The 18,508-nt window shown below is 57.0% G+C and overlaps 1 protein-coding gene and 1 non-coding gene across 3 annotated transcripts in view; one reads left to right on the top strand and one right to left on the bottom strand.

Annotated features, from left to right (window-relative positions):
• The first annotated feature begins 503 nt into the window (after window positions 1–503).
• TRNAA-AGC (transfer RNA alanine (anticodon AGC)) lies at window positions 504–576 on the top strand. The gene has a single exon. It is a non-coding gene; the product is annotated as a tRNA-Ala (tRNA).
• A 5,103-nt stretch (window positions 577–5,679) lies between these two features.
• Window positions 5,680–18,508, bottom strand: part of LRP5 (LDL receptor related protein 5) — a 78,410-nt gene continuing 65,581 nt past the window's right edge. The window contains exons 17-23 of one of the 2 annotated variants that reach the window (XM_054724911.1): window positions 17,654–17,779; window positions 15,666–15,857; window positions 13,635–13,745; window positions 12,285–12,521; window positions 10,802–10,941; window positions 8,129–8,226; window positions 5,680–6,402 (exon numbers count right to left, since the gene is read on the bottom strand). In XM_054724911.1, the coding sequence (XP_054580886.1) occupies window positions 6,141–6,402; window positions 8,129–8,226; window positions 10,802–10,941; window positions 12,285–12,521; window positions 13,635–13,745; window positions 15,666–15,857; window positions 17,654–17,779 (1,166 nt within the window). In that variant the 3' untranslated portion in view covers window positions 5,680–6,140. Of the gene's footprint in view, window positions 6,403–8,128; window positions 8,227–10,801; window positions 10,942–12,284; window positions 12,522–13,634; window positions 13,746–15,620; window positions 15,858–17,653; window positions 17,780–18,508 lie in introns of both variants that reach the window. The other variant, XM_054724910.1, reaches the window with a different exon arrangement.

The following is an 18,508-nucleotide window of genomic DNA, read 5'->3' on the forward strand; positions in this document are numbered from 1 at the left end:
CCCCCTCCCACCCTCCGGCCGCCTCGCGGCCAATGGCGAGCCTGACCCTGCCTCCAGCTCCACGCTCATTGGCCTTCCTCTCCCACCCCCTGCAGTCTATTGGAGCGCCCAGCGTGCCCCGTTGCACTCACTGCAATTGGCTTTCAGGACCCGTCAGTCAAGCGCGAGAGGCGCATTCTTTTCCCATGGACTTGACGGATCCGGAATCTCTAGGACCCCCGGCGTCTGGAGAAACAAATCAGAAACCAGGAGAAACCCAGCTGGGTCCCCTTACGCCGTAGCAACAGTAGGGGCTCCCCTAGATGGACGTGTCGGACCACCAATCCGATAGCCAATGCCTTTTAAAACTCAATGGAGCCAAACCAATCGTGGTCGTGGAGCTAGGAACTGCAAGAGAACCAATGGGGCAGCGAGATGGGCGGGCGGGCGGGTCGGAGGGTCTGGAGGAAACCGGTGATGACGTGAGCCACCATGTGTACCCACGGCGGAAGTTGCTGGGAGCTGGGGAATTAGCTCAAATGGTAGAGCGCTCGCTTAGCATGCGAGAGGTAGCGGGATCGATGCCCGCATTCTCCACGTTTGAATTTTATAAAGGAGGCGGGATCCGTGAGCACGTCTTACTCTCTCCCAGAGAAAAAGCTGGCTGCCCCATGAGTTTGGGGGTCAGGTCCCCGTAACCGTGTGGTGAAGAGAAATATGCAAAGTAGGGAGTCCCTTTTGTCTCACGGAAGGGTTTACCCTCGACCTTCCTCCGAAAGCCGGGCCACCGAGGAGCAGCCCACCTTGAACCCTCCTTGTGCGTTTACTAATAACCTGCCTTATTCCTAAAAGCACGACAAGAGGGCGACATTGGTCGGCCGGGCTGAGAAAGGCAGGCGGCAAGGTTAGCGCCCCGTGAAGCCGAGCGGGAGTGCAGGGAACGCAGCATCACGCCCACGAGTGTGCGCGCCAGTGCGGGGGAGCCAAGGGCTGCAGGAGCTCTGCATCCGTGGGCAGCCCTCTAGCGAGCGCCTGCTCCGCCCAGCCCGTGGGGGCATGGCTCACGCGCAGCGGGGGACGTCAGACACCACCTGGGCAGCACCGGGTCGCGGTAAGTGAAACGGGCCGCAGAGGGGTGGGCATCCTTCCTGAGCAGGTGGCATTTCAACCCATGGACAGGGAGGACAGGGCCGCCGACTCCTGGGTCCAGGTGGCAGGGAGAGAGACCAGAGACTTCAAGGTGAGGCTTGGGAGCGCCAGAGAGGCGGGGGGGGGCGGGGGGGGGCGGGATTGTGGTGGGAGAGGGGCACGGCAGGGATGGTGGGTGGTGCAGGACCTTGAGGACAAGAGGAGGAACTCGTGTTCATGCTCAGAGAGAGGGCTGGGAAGAGCTTCTGGGTGGGGAAGGGCGTGTTCAGGAGTGGCCATACGTTAGAAAGGACGGTGTGGAGCCAGAGTAGCACAGGGCCAGAGGGGCCTGCCCTGGGACCTGCCCTCCTGGACACCTGGGGAGGGCCCAGCTACCCACCGATTTCTTTACTCATTCATCATCAAAGGACTTGCCAGTACCTGCTTCAGGCTCCTCCATCCCAGACTCTGAGGTGGGTCACACGGCCTTGTGCACTATAATTAAATGAGATAATGCAGTACTTCGAACAACGTAAGTGGGCCCCCCAAAAGCCCCCAATTATTATAACTCCTAACCCAGCAAGTTCAACCTTTTTTATTTCATGGCACACATAAACTAATTACTAAAACTCTGCAGCACACCAAAAAAATATATTTTCTTGCCAATTTGACACCAAAAAAAGTATAATTTTTATTCATTCACACCGGATAGCTATTGTGTTGGCTGTCATATTTTGACAATCTAAGGGAAAAGAGGTCAGTGCAGGTATTTGCATGTTTTAAAAATCCTAACATAAGCCCAAGGGTTGAAGTCAGGAGAACTTCCTGAAGGAGGAGACATTTGAGCTCAGCCAATCACCAAGGGCCAGGGGTCTTTGAGGAGGAGAGTGACTTTGAAACTTTGCATTAGTCTTACCCTGGTAGAATTCCTACATTTCACACATTACTACCTTCCCCTTTTTCTCTCTAACCTTTTTGTGATTTAATTTTTAATGTTAACATTTTCAACCCATCTAGACTTTTAAAAAATTAATATAAATAATTTCACACATACTCAACAATAGAGAGAAACATGTCATGAACGCCCATGTGCCCATCACCCAGTTATTACTTCTTCATTTTGGGAACAGACATAGAACTGCCAAATTTTAATTCTATCAAGTACTGATTTTTTTAAAACAGCATTTATTATTATCATGATTTCATAAAAGGAAGGACATTTGTACACACACATCCACTCAAGAAAGATGAACTCGGGATAAAGAAAAGGGTTTTTAATTGAAGCAGCTCCTCTTGAGGACAAAGAGTCCCACGTTGGCTTTCCTTTTGGTGTGTTACCAGGGCTCAGTCAGGCAAGCGCTGGAGTGAGGCCACCCCGGGGAAGGCCATGCTCTGGAGGGGGCTGGGCTGGTACTGGGTCCGGTCAAGACCCGTTGTGACTGGAGAGAAGGGGTCCGATAGGGAGTTCTAGTGGGGTGTGACGGGTAGACCCATTTTAACTTGGAAATTTAACCCTTCTGCTTCTTCTCTTTTTCTCCCCCACATTCAGATTCCATCTGGGAGGGAGGAGGTATTTTCTTTTCCATCATAGGAATGTTGGTCGCTCAGGTGTCAGTAGAAAGGGGAGCTGCTGGGGTTGCTAACCATTAGGGCCACCAGTGAGCTTATGGGGAAAGTAGAGAAGTGGGCATTTGGGTGGAGGGAGACGTAGGGGGTGGGGGGAGTCTGGGTGAGGACTTCCAGAGAAGAGGCAGCAAGGGTGGGACCAACGAGGGGGTCCCAATGCTGTGAAGAACCAGCTGAGTGGTTCTCGAGAAGGTACCCCAGAGTGGCCAAGTGGGACCCAAACCCTTCCCTACCATCCAGGTTTGTCTGGGACAGAACCTTCCACATTACCCACATCCTGGTTCCCCACTGTCCTGCCTGGCAGTGGACATGCCCGAGATCTGGCCACATGGATTTTGTCCGGCTACCCAGGGCCGCCATCGACCCCAGGGGCTGCTGGACCGGGACAGGGAGGAGCTCCCACACCCATCCTGGGACAGGGTGACATGGGTGTCGCCGCAGAGGTGTTGGGGGGAAGGTACAAGTGCTTTTGGCCAGGTTGAGTAGCACTCATAGCCCATTAGTAGTATTTATTGGATAAAGGAATGATTGGCCCTAGCTGGTGTGGCTCAGTGGATAGAGTGTCAGCCCAACCACGGACCCTTGTCCGTGGTTCAATTCCAGCCAAGGGCATGTACCTCAGATGCTGGTTCCCCTGGTCGGGGTGCGTGCAGGAGGCAACCAATCAATGTGTCTCTCTCACATCGAAGTTTCTCTCTGTCTCCCCCCTCCCTCCCACTCTCTCTAAAAAAATCAATGGAAAAGTATCCTCAAGGGAGGATTAATCAAAATAAATAATAAAATGAAAAAAAAATTATTTTTAAAAGGAATGATTGAACAAATGAATGGAAAAAATTCTGACTTCTTTTTCCCAAGCCTTGGTTTCCTTAACTACCAATTGAGGATACCCTCTGCCTAGCTGGTCTATTGTGAAGTTTAAATGAAAGAAGCTGCGTTAATTTCATCCTCTCATTTAAGACACAGCTCAAACATCACCCCCTCCAGGAAGCATTCCCATCTGAATGGGATACCCTCTCTGGGCCCCAGAGACCCCCATGGCTTTGGAAACTGTCTGCCTCTATCACTGGATTCAGAGCACCTTCAAGGGAGGACGTCTGACTAACGTCTGGGTCCCCCGGCATGTGACTTAAGTGCAGGGCCCTGCACACAGTGGGTGCTTACTGAAGGCTGACAGATTCACTCGGCACATGGAAGACCAGGGCAGGCTGTCCTCCACTCCCTCTAGCTGACCACAAGGCAGGAAAGCGTCCAGGGGAGTGACCTCTGGCCACCAGATGGCACCCCTAGCCACGCAATGGCTCTACCGGGGCTGGGTTGGGTACAAGGGGAGTGAGGGGGAGGGCTGCGATGGGTGACTTTCCCTCCCCCAAAGCCCGCACAGGCCACCAGGGGTCAGCAGCCCAGGCCACTCCTTCCCCACCCCTTGCCTGATCCCTGGCAGACCCTAGCAGACTGCATGGCTGGCTGGACAGGAGCACGGAGCGGGTGTGCTCCGGGGGACCCCCAATGCGTGAGCGAAGGGCGAGAAAGTGAAGGGAGGGTCTCCTAAGGGACCCCCACCATGCAGCCACTGCTTCTGAGTCCGCGAAAGTGACCTCCACTTCCTGCTTGGCTGCCCAGGCTTAGACTGGTGCTTGGACTAGCACCTCAGGGTGTGTGCTCCAACCTGGAAGAACAGGAATCCTGGGCGCTTGGCAGCTCTGTGGGGCGGAGAACCCCACCTTGGGCTGAGACCCTGGGCGCGCCATCTAGCTCTGCCGGTCCTTAGTGGTGTGGCCTTGAGCAGGTGAGTCACCTCTGAGCTTTGACACGTCCCAGCGCCCATTCACCAAGGACCTGCTCCTTGCCAGGCAGACTGGGCGAGGCGTCTTCGTGGGCATTTATCTCCTGGACGCCTTCCAGCAGTCCAAGGGGCGGTGACGGCACCTTTCTTAACAGATGGGGCCCGCCGGCCTTCCCAGATGCAGATCCGACCCCTCCTGCTGGCAAAGGGGCCCTGAGCATCGGTCCCACCAGGTGGCCCGCAGCCCTGGGCTGGAGCTCAGCTCTGGCTTCTGGTGCTCCCTGTGGCTTTGTACTGACCACAGGTTTCCCTGTCCCCGGCATCTGCCCTCCGTCAGCGGCAGGAGCATCCACAATCAGGGGCCAGGGGAGGCGATTCCTGCAGGTCCACCCCAGGAGCCAGGCCTGGCAGGCTTGTCCCTCGGCCAAGCAGTCTTGGCGTGCTAAGGGTCTCTGCCTTCCCCCCGCCTCAGCGCCAGGGCTACCGGATCCAGTGCGTTCTGGGGCCCCCCTTGTGGGAGGCCGTCTGGCAGCTGATCCGTTCACCTCGCTGTCGCCTCTGTATGCAGGCCCTGGGGGGGGGGGGGACGGTTCAGGGTCCTGCTGGGAGGCCCTCCTTCCAGATCTCTGCTTTGACTCCAATGGAGAGTGCCCCCAGCACCACGCGTGGGGCGTCTTCCATGACCCACCTTAGACATCCCAATTAGGGTCAGGCCCTTCCCAGCTTCCCCTGGCCCCGGGAGAACAGCCCAGCTTCATGATCACACACCATTACTTGCTGACTTCTGTGTCTCCTTCCACAGGTGGGGACCCCAGGGGCAGGAGCCAGGCCTTACCTAGTAGTCTCCTCCCATACTACCCAGATGGGCACATCGCAAACCTCGGACAGCGTTCACTGACTGTGAGGGCCGGGAAGCAGGGGCCAGGGCAGGCTGGGGGCTTCCTTCCTTGGGGGGAGTGTGGCCTGGCAGCCCCATCTCATCCACTGTGCCCACATGGATGGCAAGACCAGGAGGGGCCCCTAGTCCCCAGCACGGCCTTGATGGGCACAGCAGCCTGGGTTGGCACACACAGGTCAGATGGTGGCAGAGACTGGCCAGGAACAGCCCAAAGCCCAGCTATTGAATCTGCAAAACCTATTTGTGCAAAATTAAAACACAGGGCCTCTTTCTCAAAAGTTATTTATAATTTCAGGGTGGCAACAGCTGAGACGAAGTCAAGCGTGGGGCCCTTTATGACCGCAGCCATGACGCTGGCCCTGCCTGCTGGCCTTTGCCCTCCCATGCGGGAGCCTGATGAGCGAGACACCTGTGCCCAGGAGGACAGAGGCTGTCCAGGGCAGGGCCAAAGGTCGGAGTTCACTCCGTGGGGACACTCCACTCTAATGCACACATGGCACAAAAGAATGGCAGTGATCTTAAAAAAAAAAAAAAAAAAGGTTTATAAATATTTTCTCCACTGTACAAAGTTTCCCCAGCCCTGCCCCACCCATCACTGTTCACATTTCTCACGTTTTTAAAAATCCCAACTATATTTATTTTTTAAATCATAAAATATATTTTTTCTTTGTTCATATTTAAAACTATTTACAGGGGCGCAGAGAGGCCAGGGTGGCCTGGCCGAGGTCAGGACGAGTCCGTGCAGGGGGACGGCGGGGGCGGGAAGAGGTGGAAATAGCTCCTCTCCGTGGCGGGCGAAGGGGGGCAGCTGTCCTCCGCCGACAGGTACTGGCTGTGGGGTGTGGGCGGGGGTGGGTAGGGGTCTGAGTCTGAGTTCAAATCCAGGTAGTACTTGCTGGCCTTCCAGCGGCTGGCGCTGTAGTCACTGTCACACACGTCTGTGCTGCAAGGCGTTGTCGGGGGCGCTCTACCTCGGATGATGTAGGGCCTGGACAGGACAAAGAAAGGGGAGTGGGATGTGATCTGAGGACCAGATGGGCACAAGGGTCCCCCAGTCATGTGGCCTCTGCACCTCCACATCCCCACCTCTAAGCACACGTGCCTCCGCCTCCCCGGCAGGGCTCCCGAGCCCAGGCCCTAGCAAGCACTGCAGCCCCAGGCCAAAGTCACCTTGACGGAGAACAAGGCCTGCAGAGCCTACCAGGTTGACCTTGGACAACTTACTTAACCTCTCTTAGCTTCAGCTTCTCACTGATAAAACGGGAGAATGAAGCAGCACCCATTTCAAAAGCGACTTGTGAGGGTTCAATGAGATTCTGCATAGAAAATGCTCGAAACGGCCCGATACGAGAAAAGTGCTCGACAACCTTACACACGGTCACTCTGGCTTGGACTGGTCCCATCTTGAGTTAAAGACACCTGACCCCAGAGGTGCCACCCAGCTGTCCTCCTGGAGGGCATCGCCGCCCAGACACCTCCTGCATGCTATACCCTGGGTCGGGCTGCCCCATGGCCGGAGTGTGGGGCTGGGACCCTGGTGTGTTTCTGAGCCCCAGCTCCAGGCCACAGGGGGCTCCCAAGGGGCAGGAAGGAGGAGCCAGCACCCAAGGGCCAGCAAGCGTGCCTAGTGCCGAGGAAAGTGTAGAGGCAGGATTCGCCTCCCAGGACCCCAAGAGCAGAAAGGGACCCCGACAAACAGTGGGAAGGGAAGAGGTATCAGAGGTGACACCCAAATCCTGGCAGAACACGGCATGGGGTATTCCAGAGACTGAGGGGCCTGGCCTGGCTGGTGTGGATGGCACAGCCCTGGGCAGTGGCCTACGAGGCTGCTGGGGACAGACCCTGACTGAGGCACTGGGGAGCCACTGCGGGTCCTTGAACAAGGCAATGACCAGCAAAGAGGTGTGTCTCTCCAGACTCGGCCCAGAGTTCCCGAAACGGCCACTAGATGGCAGGTGACGCCTTGGTCAGTCTCCACAGTGCCAGTGACTCAGTGAAGGAGGGGCCTCCAACACTCCAGAGCTTCTGCCAGAGCCCGCCCCCACCCACCCCATCAGGGAGTTCACTTGGGGTGAGGGGCCCAGTGCACCTGGAGCCCAGCTGGCTGAGACCACCAGGTTGAAGTCAGGAGGGTCACCCCCCACCCCACCCCAGGCCGTGAGTGGCCTCTGGACACAGACCAGCACACCGGATCCCACTTCTCCTCAACATCCTCAAGTGCCCCCTTCCCACCAAGGGAGATGGGGTCTGTGACCCCAATGTAGACCACGTGGAGGATGACAGCGGGGGGCAAGGCGGAGCCACCCGGCACTCATGTGGATTAGATGTGGTCCCCGGCGTCACTCCCAGGGTCCCACAGCCAGACTCAGTCAGACCACGGAGCCGGGAGCCTGGCCCCTATGCATGGATCCTCCCAGGCGGTGGGACCAGCCATGCCGAGGTCGGAATGCGTGGGAGCATTCTTCCAGGCCCCATCTGCCTGTCCCAGCTTAAGAGCCACTCAGAATGCGGGATCCAGCGGGTTTCTGGCCTCAACACGCAGGCCCGGTCCTCTGGTGTGGAGGGCAGCCCGGTGAGGAGAGCCGGGAGGCAGGACTTGGGTGCATCATGTGCTCATAACCACCCTGGACCTCTCCCCGGGTTCTTCCTCCTAGGAAACGGGGCCCGGAGGAACAGCCAGCCGCTCCCGCCGGGGCTGTGCAGGGACTGCGTACCTGTAGGGCCTGGCGGGGGCGGGAATGTTTGAAGAGTAGAACACGTCCACGTTGTACAAGGAGGGGTCCGTGGCGGGGGACGGCGGTGGGTTCAGGATCTGCGGAGAGCCAAGCGGGGGTCACAGAGGCCCAGTGCAGCTGTGATCCTGCCACCCGCCGCCAGGTTTCCTCCCAGAGCAGGAGGTGTGGGTCCACACGGGCCCACACCTCTCAGGCCCCCTTGTCCGATGAGGAACTTCCCCTGCTTGGGCCACGGTTTCCTCGCCTCTAAAATGGGGCTGAGAAGACCTGCTTCCCTAGTCAGGGTCTGCCCTGACACTTGCTGAGTCACCACAAGAAGTACCCAGGCCCTTCCCCTGCCCTCAGAATCAAAAGCCCTGCTGGTGGCTCAGGGGTTGAGCATTGACCCAGGAAGCAAGAGGTTGCCAGTTCGATTCCCTGTCAGGGCATGGGCTTAGTCCCCCGTAGGGGGCATGCAGGAGGCAGCCAATCAACGTTTCTCTCTCATTGATGTTTCTATTTCTCTATCCCTCTCCCTTTCTCTCTCTCTAAAAATCAATAAAAACATTTTTTTTTAGAAAGGTAAAAACATTACTCTCTTCTTTTGGAAAATGAAGTCCATACTCCTGTATACTTGCTTATGTACACATTACTCAGGAAGAACACACAAGAACCTTGCCATGGAATGTTGCTCTAAGGGGGTTCCTGCTCGTGTTGGGGGGCGGGGGCCGTCTTCCCCCTGTGCATGCTATTGTGCCTTTTGAATTCTGTACCACGAACATGCATTACTGATGCAAAATCGTGTCGTTAATTTAAAAATAGCTGGCTCCATGTGGTTTCTTTCTGGGGTAATGAAAATGTTCTAAAATTAACCATGGTGATGGTTACACATATCTATGAATATACTAAAAACCACTGAATTGTACAGTTTAAGTGGATGAATTGTATGGTATGTGAGATATATATAAAAAAAAACAAAACGGTTGGGCCCTGGCCAATATGTCAGTGGTTAGAGCGTTGCCCCATGCACCAAAGGGTCACGGGTTCAATTGTCAGTCAAGGGAATGTACCTGAGTTGCACCCGATTGGGGCGTGTGTGAGAGGCAACGGGTCGATGTGTCTCTCCCACATTGATGTTTCTCTCTCTCTTTCCCCAACCCCTCACACCCTCCCTTCCACTCTCTTTGAAAATATCCTCAAGTGAGGATTAACAAAACAAACAAAACAAAAACAAAAAACCAGTTGGCTGGTCAGTGTCCTCTCTTGCTACCTAATAAGATCACCAGCTCCCAGCAGAGCCTGGGACACAGAAGGCAGTTTCCTGAGCCTCCGGTGTCTGCACGGGAGGCCAAGGGGCTGCTTCCTGGGACGAGCTCGGTCTCACAGGGGTTTCCGTGCCTCTGGCTGGCTCTGTGGGGCACGTGAGAGGCAGCGGGGAGGACGGGAGGAGTGGTGGTTAGTATTCTAACTCCAGGCTTCTGGGTCCTGCCTCCTCTGCCCCAAAATGCAGTCGGGTCCTGGAGCCTCCAGGAGACTCAGTTCCCGTCCTGCGAACCCGAGATAACACCTTCTGCTGCCCCCTCCTCCCCTTCCAGGCCTGCCAAGCTCAGGGCTGATAGGGAGGAGGCAACACCCTGGACGTACACCCTGAGGGGCAGGAAGGCCCGGCCCTGGCAGGTGGGCTTGCTGGAGACACCAGAGAAAGCTCCAGGGGCTGCCTTCACCTTAGGACAGTGGTCGGCAGACTGCGGCTTGCGAGCCACATACGGCTCTTTGGCCCCTTGAGTGTGGCTCTTCCACAAAATACCACGGCCTGGGAGAGTCTATTTTGAAGAAGTGGCGTTAGAAGAAGTTTAAGTTTAAAAAATTTGACTCTGAAAAGAAATTTCAATCGTTGTACTGTTGATATCTGGCTCTGTTGACTAATGAGTTTGCCGACCACTGCCTTAGGACATCCCGTCACAGGAAGTCAGGTTTCAAAGAATTAAAAACAGAACCTTCAGACTCTGATGTTTCCATACACACAGGCTCACCTGCGTGCATCAAGCTCGCCAGTCACCCTGGAGCTGTGCTCTTGGAAATGAGGGTACCCCAGCCAACCTCAGGGAGAGGGTTCCCACAAGGGACCCCACAGGGGGGCTCGGACACTGTACAGTTGTTCTGCTACCAGGCGTGGCTTGGTGAGAGCCAGCCCCCCACCCCACTGGGGCTCCCGCAGCCCCAAGGAGCATTTCAGCCACGAAAGTCGCCCCACGAGTGCCTGCCCTTTAGAAAACAATCCAGCTCTTTTCTGGGAGCCAGCAAGGCCTTGGTTGGAAAATAGTGTTCCTGGTGGGGATGCTGAGGGGGAGCTTGAACGGGGACCCCCGAGCACCCCATCTAGACAGAGTGCAGAAGAGAGGCTGCACTCGGACAGTGAAATGCCTACCAGCAACCTAGGAGGTGGGATGACGGGTGGAACTTCCGTTCTAGATGTTTGTGTGGTGCCCAGGTTATCCCCAATAAACGAGGCGTGCCCTTTTCTAAACTGAAAGCAGTGTCACTGAAGAGCAACATGGCAGGCTTGTAGGGGAGGCAGGAGGATTCTCTGTGGTGGAACAGCTAATTAGTCCAGGAATCCTGAGGTCCCAGAAGTGTCCCCAGCCAGCCAGGCCTCCTCCCGCCCCCACTCACCGGCGGGTACAGCGTGGCCTTGGTGCTGGAGGAGCTGCTGGACGAGGCCCCGGTGACGTGGTTCCGGTCGTAGAGGGGCACCCCGCCCCGGCCCCCCATCAGGCTCACGGAGCTCATCATGGACTTGCCACATGAGATGCCTGCGGGGGGAGGGGACAGGGCAGGTCAGGCTGGGGTACCCCACAGGCACAGTGGGCCCTCCACAGCTCCTGCCGCCCACAAGACCCAGGTCCAGGTGAATAAGCCCGTCCCACGCAGGCCTTCTGCCCACCACCTGTAAAATGGGGAGACCCACAGACTCCCCCAGGGGCCACTGTGGGCCTGCGGGAGTGGACTCAGAGGGCCTCAGCACAGCGCCTGGCACAGAGAGGGCCCCGTTCTCCGGGGACTGCTGCCAGGGTGACCGGGCTGCTCCCTCGGGCCTCCCGGAGCCCTGACCACCCCCACCCCCAAGCAGAATCGGGCCTCATCTGACCACCCCCACCCCCAAGCAGAATCGGGCCTCATCTGACCACCCCCACCGCCAAGCAGAATCGGGCCTCATCTGACCACCCCCACCCCCAAGCAGAATCGGGCCTCATCTGACCACCCCCACCCCCAAGCAGAATCGGGCCTCATCTGCACACAGAAGCCAGGGTCCCAGCAAGGCTGGCTCTGGGCAGGGGAACAGGACAGGAGGGAGGGACCCAAGGCTGGGCAGGCACTGAGGAAGCCCAAGGTGGCCCTGGAGATGACCTCAGTGACCCTCTCGGGGCTGAGCACGGACGGATCCCACCTTCTTGGCCACACCGTGATGTGAACCGTGTGCCTCAGCCTGGCAGTGCCACCTGGGAATCCACACCTGTGGCCTCTCAGGTCCCCGCGGCTGGTGGACTGCACCTCACCGGGTTTTAACTGTGCAGCCACAGCCCTAACTGCGCTCAGGACAAAACTGCTTGCTATATACCCAGTGACTCCTTAGATACTAGAGAGAAGCGAAGTACCACACCCCGCCCACCCCCGAACACTCAAGACATGCTCCACAAGAACACTAAAAGCCCGGGCTGGGTATCTCAGTGGTCAGAGCGTTGTCCTGATGCGCCAAGATGGCCAGTTCAATCCCAGGTCAGGGCACATATAAGAATCAACTAATGGATGCATAAATATGTAGAACAACAGATTGATGTTTCTCTCCCCCTTCTTCCCAAGAATGAAAAAAGATCAGTAAAAATTATTTTTAAAAAAGGAATATTGAAGGTCACATCCAAAGAGCTTGCCCACACCTCCAAGGCCAAAGGACGGGTCGTAGCTGTGCAGCCTCTGCACTGAGGACTCTGATGCCAAGAAGCTCAGCAGGAGAGCCCGAGTGCTGTGATCGACTAGTGATGTCTGCCACACGCCTGCTGTGGGGCCTGGTAGCAGCATCCCTGATCCACTCACCCAGATCCTGCCCAGACTACTCTCCCCACCTCTGCCCAGGGCCCTGCCCGTCTCAGCTCCTTACCTGTGAAGGGACCATGTTGTGAGGCACCCGGGGCTATGAAGTTGAGGGGCACGTGAGGGGTCCCGCTGACGTACTCATGCGGGAAGGGCCCGTTGGCCCCTGTGTAGCGCTGGCACACCACACGCTGGCACACAAAGTAGACCCCGCCCATGACGAAGAGCGAGAGGATGATGCCGATGACGGGCCCGATGGCACTGCTGTGGGCCGGGCTTTCGTCCAAGGGCGGCTTGTTGATTTCTGCCAGAGGACAGACCGGAAGAGGGGGTCAACGTTCACTGCAAAGGAACAGGCTCCCCTGTGGGTGGATACCGTGGGCCCTGGCGGAACTGGTTCTGCCTGGGACCAGCACTCACTGACAGAGGGCCGGAAGGAGGGGATGCTGGGGTGCTGGGGCCGGGGAGCCATGCTAACCTCAGTACCACCCACCCGCTGCCCCCTTGGCCTGCCTGGAGCGCCCTCCTTCCCCTCCTCTCCTCCCCCTCCTCCATTCGGCTAAGCTCTATGTATACCCCAAGGGCCCCTTAACAGTGACTCCCCCACAGCAGCCTCATGTTCATCCCCTTTGTCCGAGGTTCTCCGTGACGGCTGGAAGTACACAGTTGCTCCCATGAGTCATGAGCTGGGCCAGGAGGCCCGTGGGGCTGGTTCCAGGACTGACACCAGGCAGTAGGCATGGGACAGGCAGAAGCAGCCCAGTCTCCTAGCCCATCTAGCAGTGGACTTCACCTGTGCCGAGGGGCTGGGCTAACAGGTGTGCCAGGGGCCCAGGGCCTTCACTAGCGGGGCTCACTGAGCCCCGCAGAAATCCCGTGACAGGGCCTGGACTTAGGGGGCTCAGCCCAACGGGCAATGCCAGGAGCTGGCTCGGGGCTGCCAAGGTGCATGCAGGGCTCCTCTGGGCGTCCTGAGCTGGGGAGGTGCTCCTTGGGCTCCTGAGCCATGGGGGCTGGGAACGCTGTCTTTCATTCAGACAGAACAGGAACTGGAGTCTGGGCTCTAGACTCAACATGGGCACAGCTCTGGCGAGGGTAAGCCTGACCGATGCCACGGCTGAGGTGCCTGGGCAGCAGGACAGTTTACACTCAGGCCAAACCTGGCACCTGCGCATGCCTTCTCCCAAGGGGGCCTGCCCCTGTGCCTCTCCCAGCGGGAACACCCCTAGCTCAGTCTCCCTCTCCCCTCAGCTCAGCTGCCCAGCCTCCTCCACTCCAGGAAAGCTCCCCTGCCTGCTAGCAAGGCCAAGGACTCCTGACCGCACTGCCCCCAGTCCGCTTCTCCCTTCTGGACCCCAACTCGGAGGCAGAACCTCAGCACCGGGGGGACCCCGCCCTCCGTGGGAAGCCGGCTCACCACACATGAGCTCGTCGGAGCCGTCGATGCAGTCGGGGAAGGAGTCACACTGCTGCTTAATGAGGATGCACTGGCCGCTGGCGCAGCGGAACTGGTTGGGCAGGCAGAGGGCTGCGAGGAGGGAAGCTCGCACTCAGAGACGCCAGAGGGCGCGGGGTGGCTCCCTGCCCCGCCACCCAGGACCCAACGAAGATCTGGGTTCCAAATGTAGAGGGACAAACGGGACCCCTTCTAGGACCGGGAAGGGAGATGGCAAACCCAGTCTTCACCCTCCCCTCGATGACCCTTGTCCCAAAGCTTCTGCAACGCTGGGGTCAGGGCCGGCAGGGAGAGACGATACTGATCAGGCTCCTTCCACGGCCCCAACAGCACAGGGACTAACCCAGTCCCTACCCCAAGGCTCTCCCAGGGTACAGGAGGTGAGCCAACTAGAGGATCGCCCACGAGAAGCTCTGGCTCCCTAGAGCGGGTGGGGGAAGAGGGGAGACAGGTGATGGCTCGGCAGAGCTCAGCTGTGACGGCAAAGGCATCCACACAAGTGACCAACGCAGCTCACAGCCTTTCAGGGGGAGGAAGAGAGAGGCTGGGTACCGATCGCTGCTGCCGCCTTCCTTCCTGCGCCCGACTGCTGCCGGGGAAGGAGCCAGAGCCCCACCAGGAAGGCAGCTGCCCAGGGGCTCAGCCATCGGGCGTACTTGCTATCCGAACTCCTACCTGCCCTGCCCAGGGGCCCCGAGAACCACTTGGGAGGCTTCGGGAACAGAGGGTGGCGCCCGGAGATTGCACCAGGGCTGGCTGTGAGGTAGCACGTGCACCGGAAGACACGTTTACAACGGGAAGGGGCGGGGATAGTTCCTCATGGGGCTCCTGCCGTCCTCACGATCGAGGCCAAACAGTGCCGGGCGAGAGGGTACAGCTGGCTCGGTCAGTATTTAGTCACTGGGGGCCATCGGTCTCCATTGCAACTGCTCGATTTCGCTGTCCTAGCACGAGACCGAAACACATGAGCCTGCTGCGTCCCAACCAGAGTTTATTTACCAGCACAGGTGTGGTCTGGATTTAGCCTTCAGGCCAGTGTGCCAGTCCCTGGTCTACAGCCTCCACCACATTCCCAAAGCTGGAAAGACTTCGCCACGGCGACACTACAGAAACGTCTAGGGGAGTGACGCTCATCACGAATGGGGGTGGCAGGCTGTGACCAGACAGCATCCGCGTTATCCACGGCAGGACCCGCGGCTACGGGGGGAGGCAGTAAGAGCGGCCCTTTAAGAGCTCAGTGGCAGTCCCGGGGCCGTGGTGTTAACAACGTGTGACAGGAACCTCCAAGCAGGTCCTTGGTGAAAGGAACACTCACAGGGGAAACAGAGAGATGTTTCCCCGTCAAGGTCTAAAGGAAGATCCTGCTGGTCACAGTGGACCTGGGATGACGAAGCCCATCTCTTTGTAACTCCCGGTTCGATGGGTTGCTAGAAACTACTCAGGGGTAAGTGTTACCCACACGCAGGTCAGAGGAGGCCAGCCCCGTCTTGTGGGTGGGATTTACCCAGGTGTGAACCACGAACGTCCAGCTACGGGACGTGTCTTGGTTTCCGTAAAACTGTTGACGGAACGAAGGAAGGCGGGACTGACGCTTACACTCCGCCTTCGAGTCAAACTGCTTGGCAGGACAGGATGGGGGCAAATGGCAAGGGTGTGCACATTTGGCCTAGGAAGTAACTTCTCTCCCTCCCAAGCTGAGGAGGACCCGGTGATTTCTCTCCTGGCAAAGGTTTTACAGAGACGCCACCCTTGTGGCCAGTCAGAGACCTAGGAGAGGGTAGGACAAGTGGCTTCGGGGGAATTGCACGGCTCCAGAAAGGAGGGGGGACAGAGCAGAGTCTGGGTAGGGCCAAACTGGGGAGAGGCCAGATGGGGAGGAGAGGGGGGATAGGGGCAGGGCCTTGGTGGACGGGGACTGGGTAGGGACCGGCGGGGGCGGGGCCTCACCATCACAGTCTGCCTCATCTGAGCGGTCCTGACAGTCAGCCTCACCGTCACAGCGCAGGCTCAGGTCCACGCACTGGCCCCGCGCGCAGGGAAACTGGGCGGCAGAGCACACCGGGCAGCCCTCCTCGTCGCTCTGGTCGTCGCACTCCGGGAAGCCGTCGCAGCGCCAGGCGGCGGGGATGCAGTCGATGTCCCCCGTTGCACAGGTGAACTGGTCCGGGGAGCACGTGGGAGGCTCTGGGGGGGAGGGGGAGGACAGAAGCACCGTCACACGCAGCCCCACCCAGTGCAATCGGTCTCCATTGCGGGTGTGTCCTGGGCGCTGCCCCAGCCCCCGTGTAGAAGAACGGGGTGATAAATGTGAGCTAAGAGACATGCTCTTTCTTGATGTGTTTGTTTTTTCATTGTGGAGGGAGACAGGGCTGTGATGCAGGCAGGCAGAGAGGAGGGGGCTCCAGCAGAGAGAAGAGAGAGCTGCGCTCAGCCCAGGGTCACCCCATTTCCCAGGGCTCCATCCCCATCCCCATCCCTCCTCTCCTGTGTGTGGAAAATCGCAGAAAACTAACTGAGGCCAGGAAGTTGGCCAGAATTTCATTTTAATGTTTAACAACAGCCCTCAAAGCCCTTGGAACCTCAGGGAAAAGTATTCATTTCACCCAGAAACAATGCATGTGAGCCTTTCGTCATTTGGTGCCCGTGTGCCTCCCGCGTAACCGCCAGGTTCTCACCAAGCTGAGCAGGGCCTGAGGCAGGGAGGGGACGTGAGCAAACTCAAAAAGAAGCCTGGCTGTGCCCCCTGGGCCCACCCACACAGAACACGGAACACGCCAGGGGCGGCAGGAGCCTGAGTGCAAATGGCATCTGAAAGGAGCCAGTGGCGGATGCCTGCATGCTGAGCCACCAACAAAGACCACGCACAGGAGGTGGGATCCAAGGGACCCGACAGCAGCAGATGACACGTTCTTCTCAAGCTCACGTGAAACATTTGTCAAGACAGACACATGCTGAACCATGAAACACATCTGAACTAAACTAAAAGGACAGAAATCATACAATGTCTGCTCTCAGACGACAGTGGGATTAAACTAGAAATCCGTAGCGGAAAGAGAGCTGGAAAACCCCAATTATTAGGAGATTACACACACTTCTAAATAACACATGGATCAGAGAAGAAGCCATAGGAGAAATTTAAAAATATTTGAGCCGAAACTGGTTTGGCTCAGTGGATAGAGCATCGGCCTGTGGACTCAAGGGTCCTAGGTTCGATTCCAGTCAAGGGCATGTAACTTGGTTGCGGGCACATACCCAGTAGGGGGTGTGCAAGAGGCAGCTAATCGATGTTTCTCTCTCATCGAGTTTCTAACTCTCTATCCCTCTCTCCCTCTCTGTAAAAAATCAATAAAATATATTTTAAAAAAAGAAATGCAAAAATAAAAAATAAATAAATAAATAAAAATAAAAATATTTGAACTAACTGAAAATGAAAATGCAAATTATGAAAATTTGTGGCTGCAGCAAAAGCAATGCTTAGAGGGAAACTCATAGCCCTGAATGCATATATTAGAAAAGAGAGGATGACAAAGAAACAGTCTGCTTTGGAGACTGAATGCCACAGAGACTATCTACACTAATAAAAGGGAAATATGCAAATTGACCATACCTCAGTGACACCCACCAGCCAATCAGCAGTGAGTATGCAAATTAACCCAACAAAGATGCCAGGTTAATTTGCATACGCAGGCACGGAGCTGGCGGGCAGGGCAGGATGCCTGCTATGAGAGGGAGGGCAGGGGGCAGAGGGAGCTACAGGAGCAGCACTCTGGCCAGAGTGGAGAAGACTGAAGGCTCCCCCCGGAGCCAAGGCCTGGGTCCCGGGTGCCAGAGGAGAACTGGTGCCGGCAGCCAGGGGAAGGAAGACCTATTGCACAAATCTTCGTGCAACGGGCCTCTAGTGATTTTAATAAAAGAATGCAGGGCAGCAACCAGTGGGCAGAGAACTAGGTCCCAACAGAAAGTACTGAGGTCATATCTACCACCACAGGTCAGCAGGTTCTGCAGGAGCACGAGGTGGACTGGGCATGAGCACCGTGGTGTCCCGTCACCCTTGGCAATGCAGATGTGGGAGCAGCCGCCGTTGTCCCGGGCACATGGGTGGGCCGCTGCAGAGACAAAAAGGGAGGGGGTCAAGCTCTGCCTCCCACCTCAGGACTGCAGTCCAGAGGGTGGAGGGGATGAGGGCCAGGTGAGAACTCAGAAGAACTGGCACTCTCGTTGGCCAGGCCCCTACAGATCCTCCCACTTAATTCCCAGTAGGTTAGGTTGCTTCCGGAGTCTGCGTCTAGTGACATTGCATTTTGCAGATGAGGAAACACAGGCCAAAAGCAGTTACCAAACTTACCCAACATCACACCCCAGCACATCTTCCCCAGCTCCCACTGTGCCTGCAACTGTCACGCTACTCTGCCCACCTGTCTGTCTCTCATGGTGTAGTGGGCTGAGTGGTGGCCCCCAAAAAAGGTATGTCCACCTCCTAATACCCGGAACCTGTGAATAGGACCTTATCTGGAAAAACGATCTTTGCAAATACAATCAAGTTAAGAATCTGGAGTTGAGGTTATTCTGAATTATCTAGGTAGACCTGAGTCTAACGATAAGTGTCCTTATAAGAGACGACAGAGGGACGAAGGGACAGACACCGGGGAGAAGGCCGTGTGATGGCAGAAGCAGAGATTGGAGTGATGTGGCCACAAGGAACGCCTGAAGCCACCAGAAACTAGAAGGGGCAGAGAACCACCCCCGGGCCTGGAGAGGGAGCTGACCCCACAGACACCCTGATCCCAAACTTCTGGCCTCCAGAACTATGGGAGGCCGCCTGTCTGATGCATTAA

This window comes from Eptesicus fuscus, chromosome 13 (assembly GCF_027574615.1).
Source record: "Eptesicus fuscus isolate TK198812 chromosome 13, DD_ASM_mEF_20220401, whole genome shotgun sequence".
Classification (NCBI taxonomy): domain Eukaryota; kingdom Metazoa; phylum Chordata; class Mammalia; order Chiroptera; family Vespertilionidae; genus Eptesicus; species Eptesicus fuscus.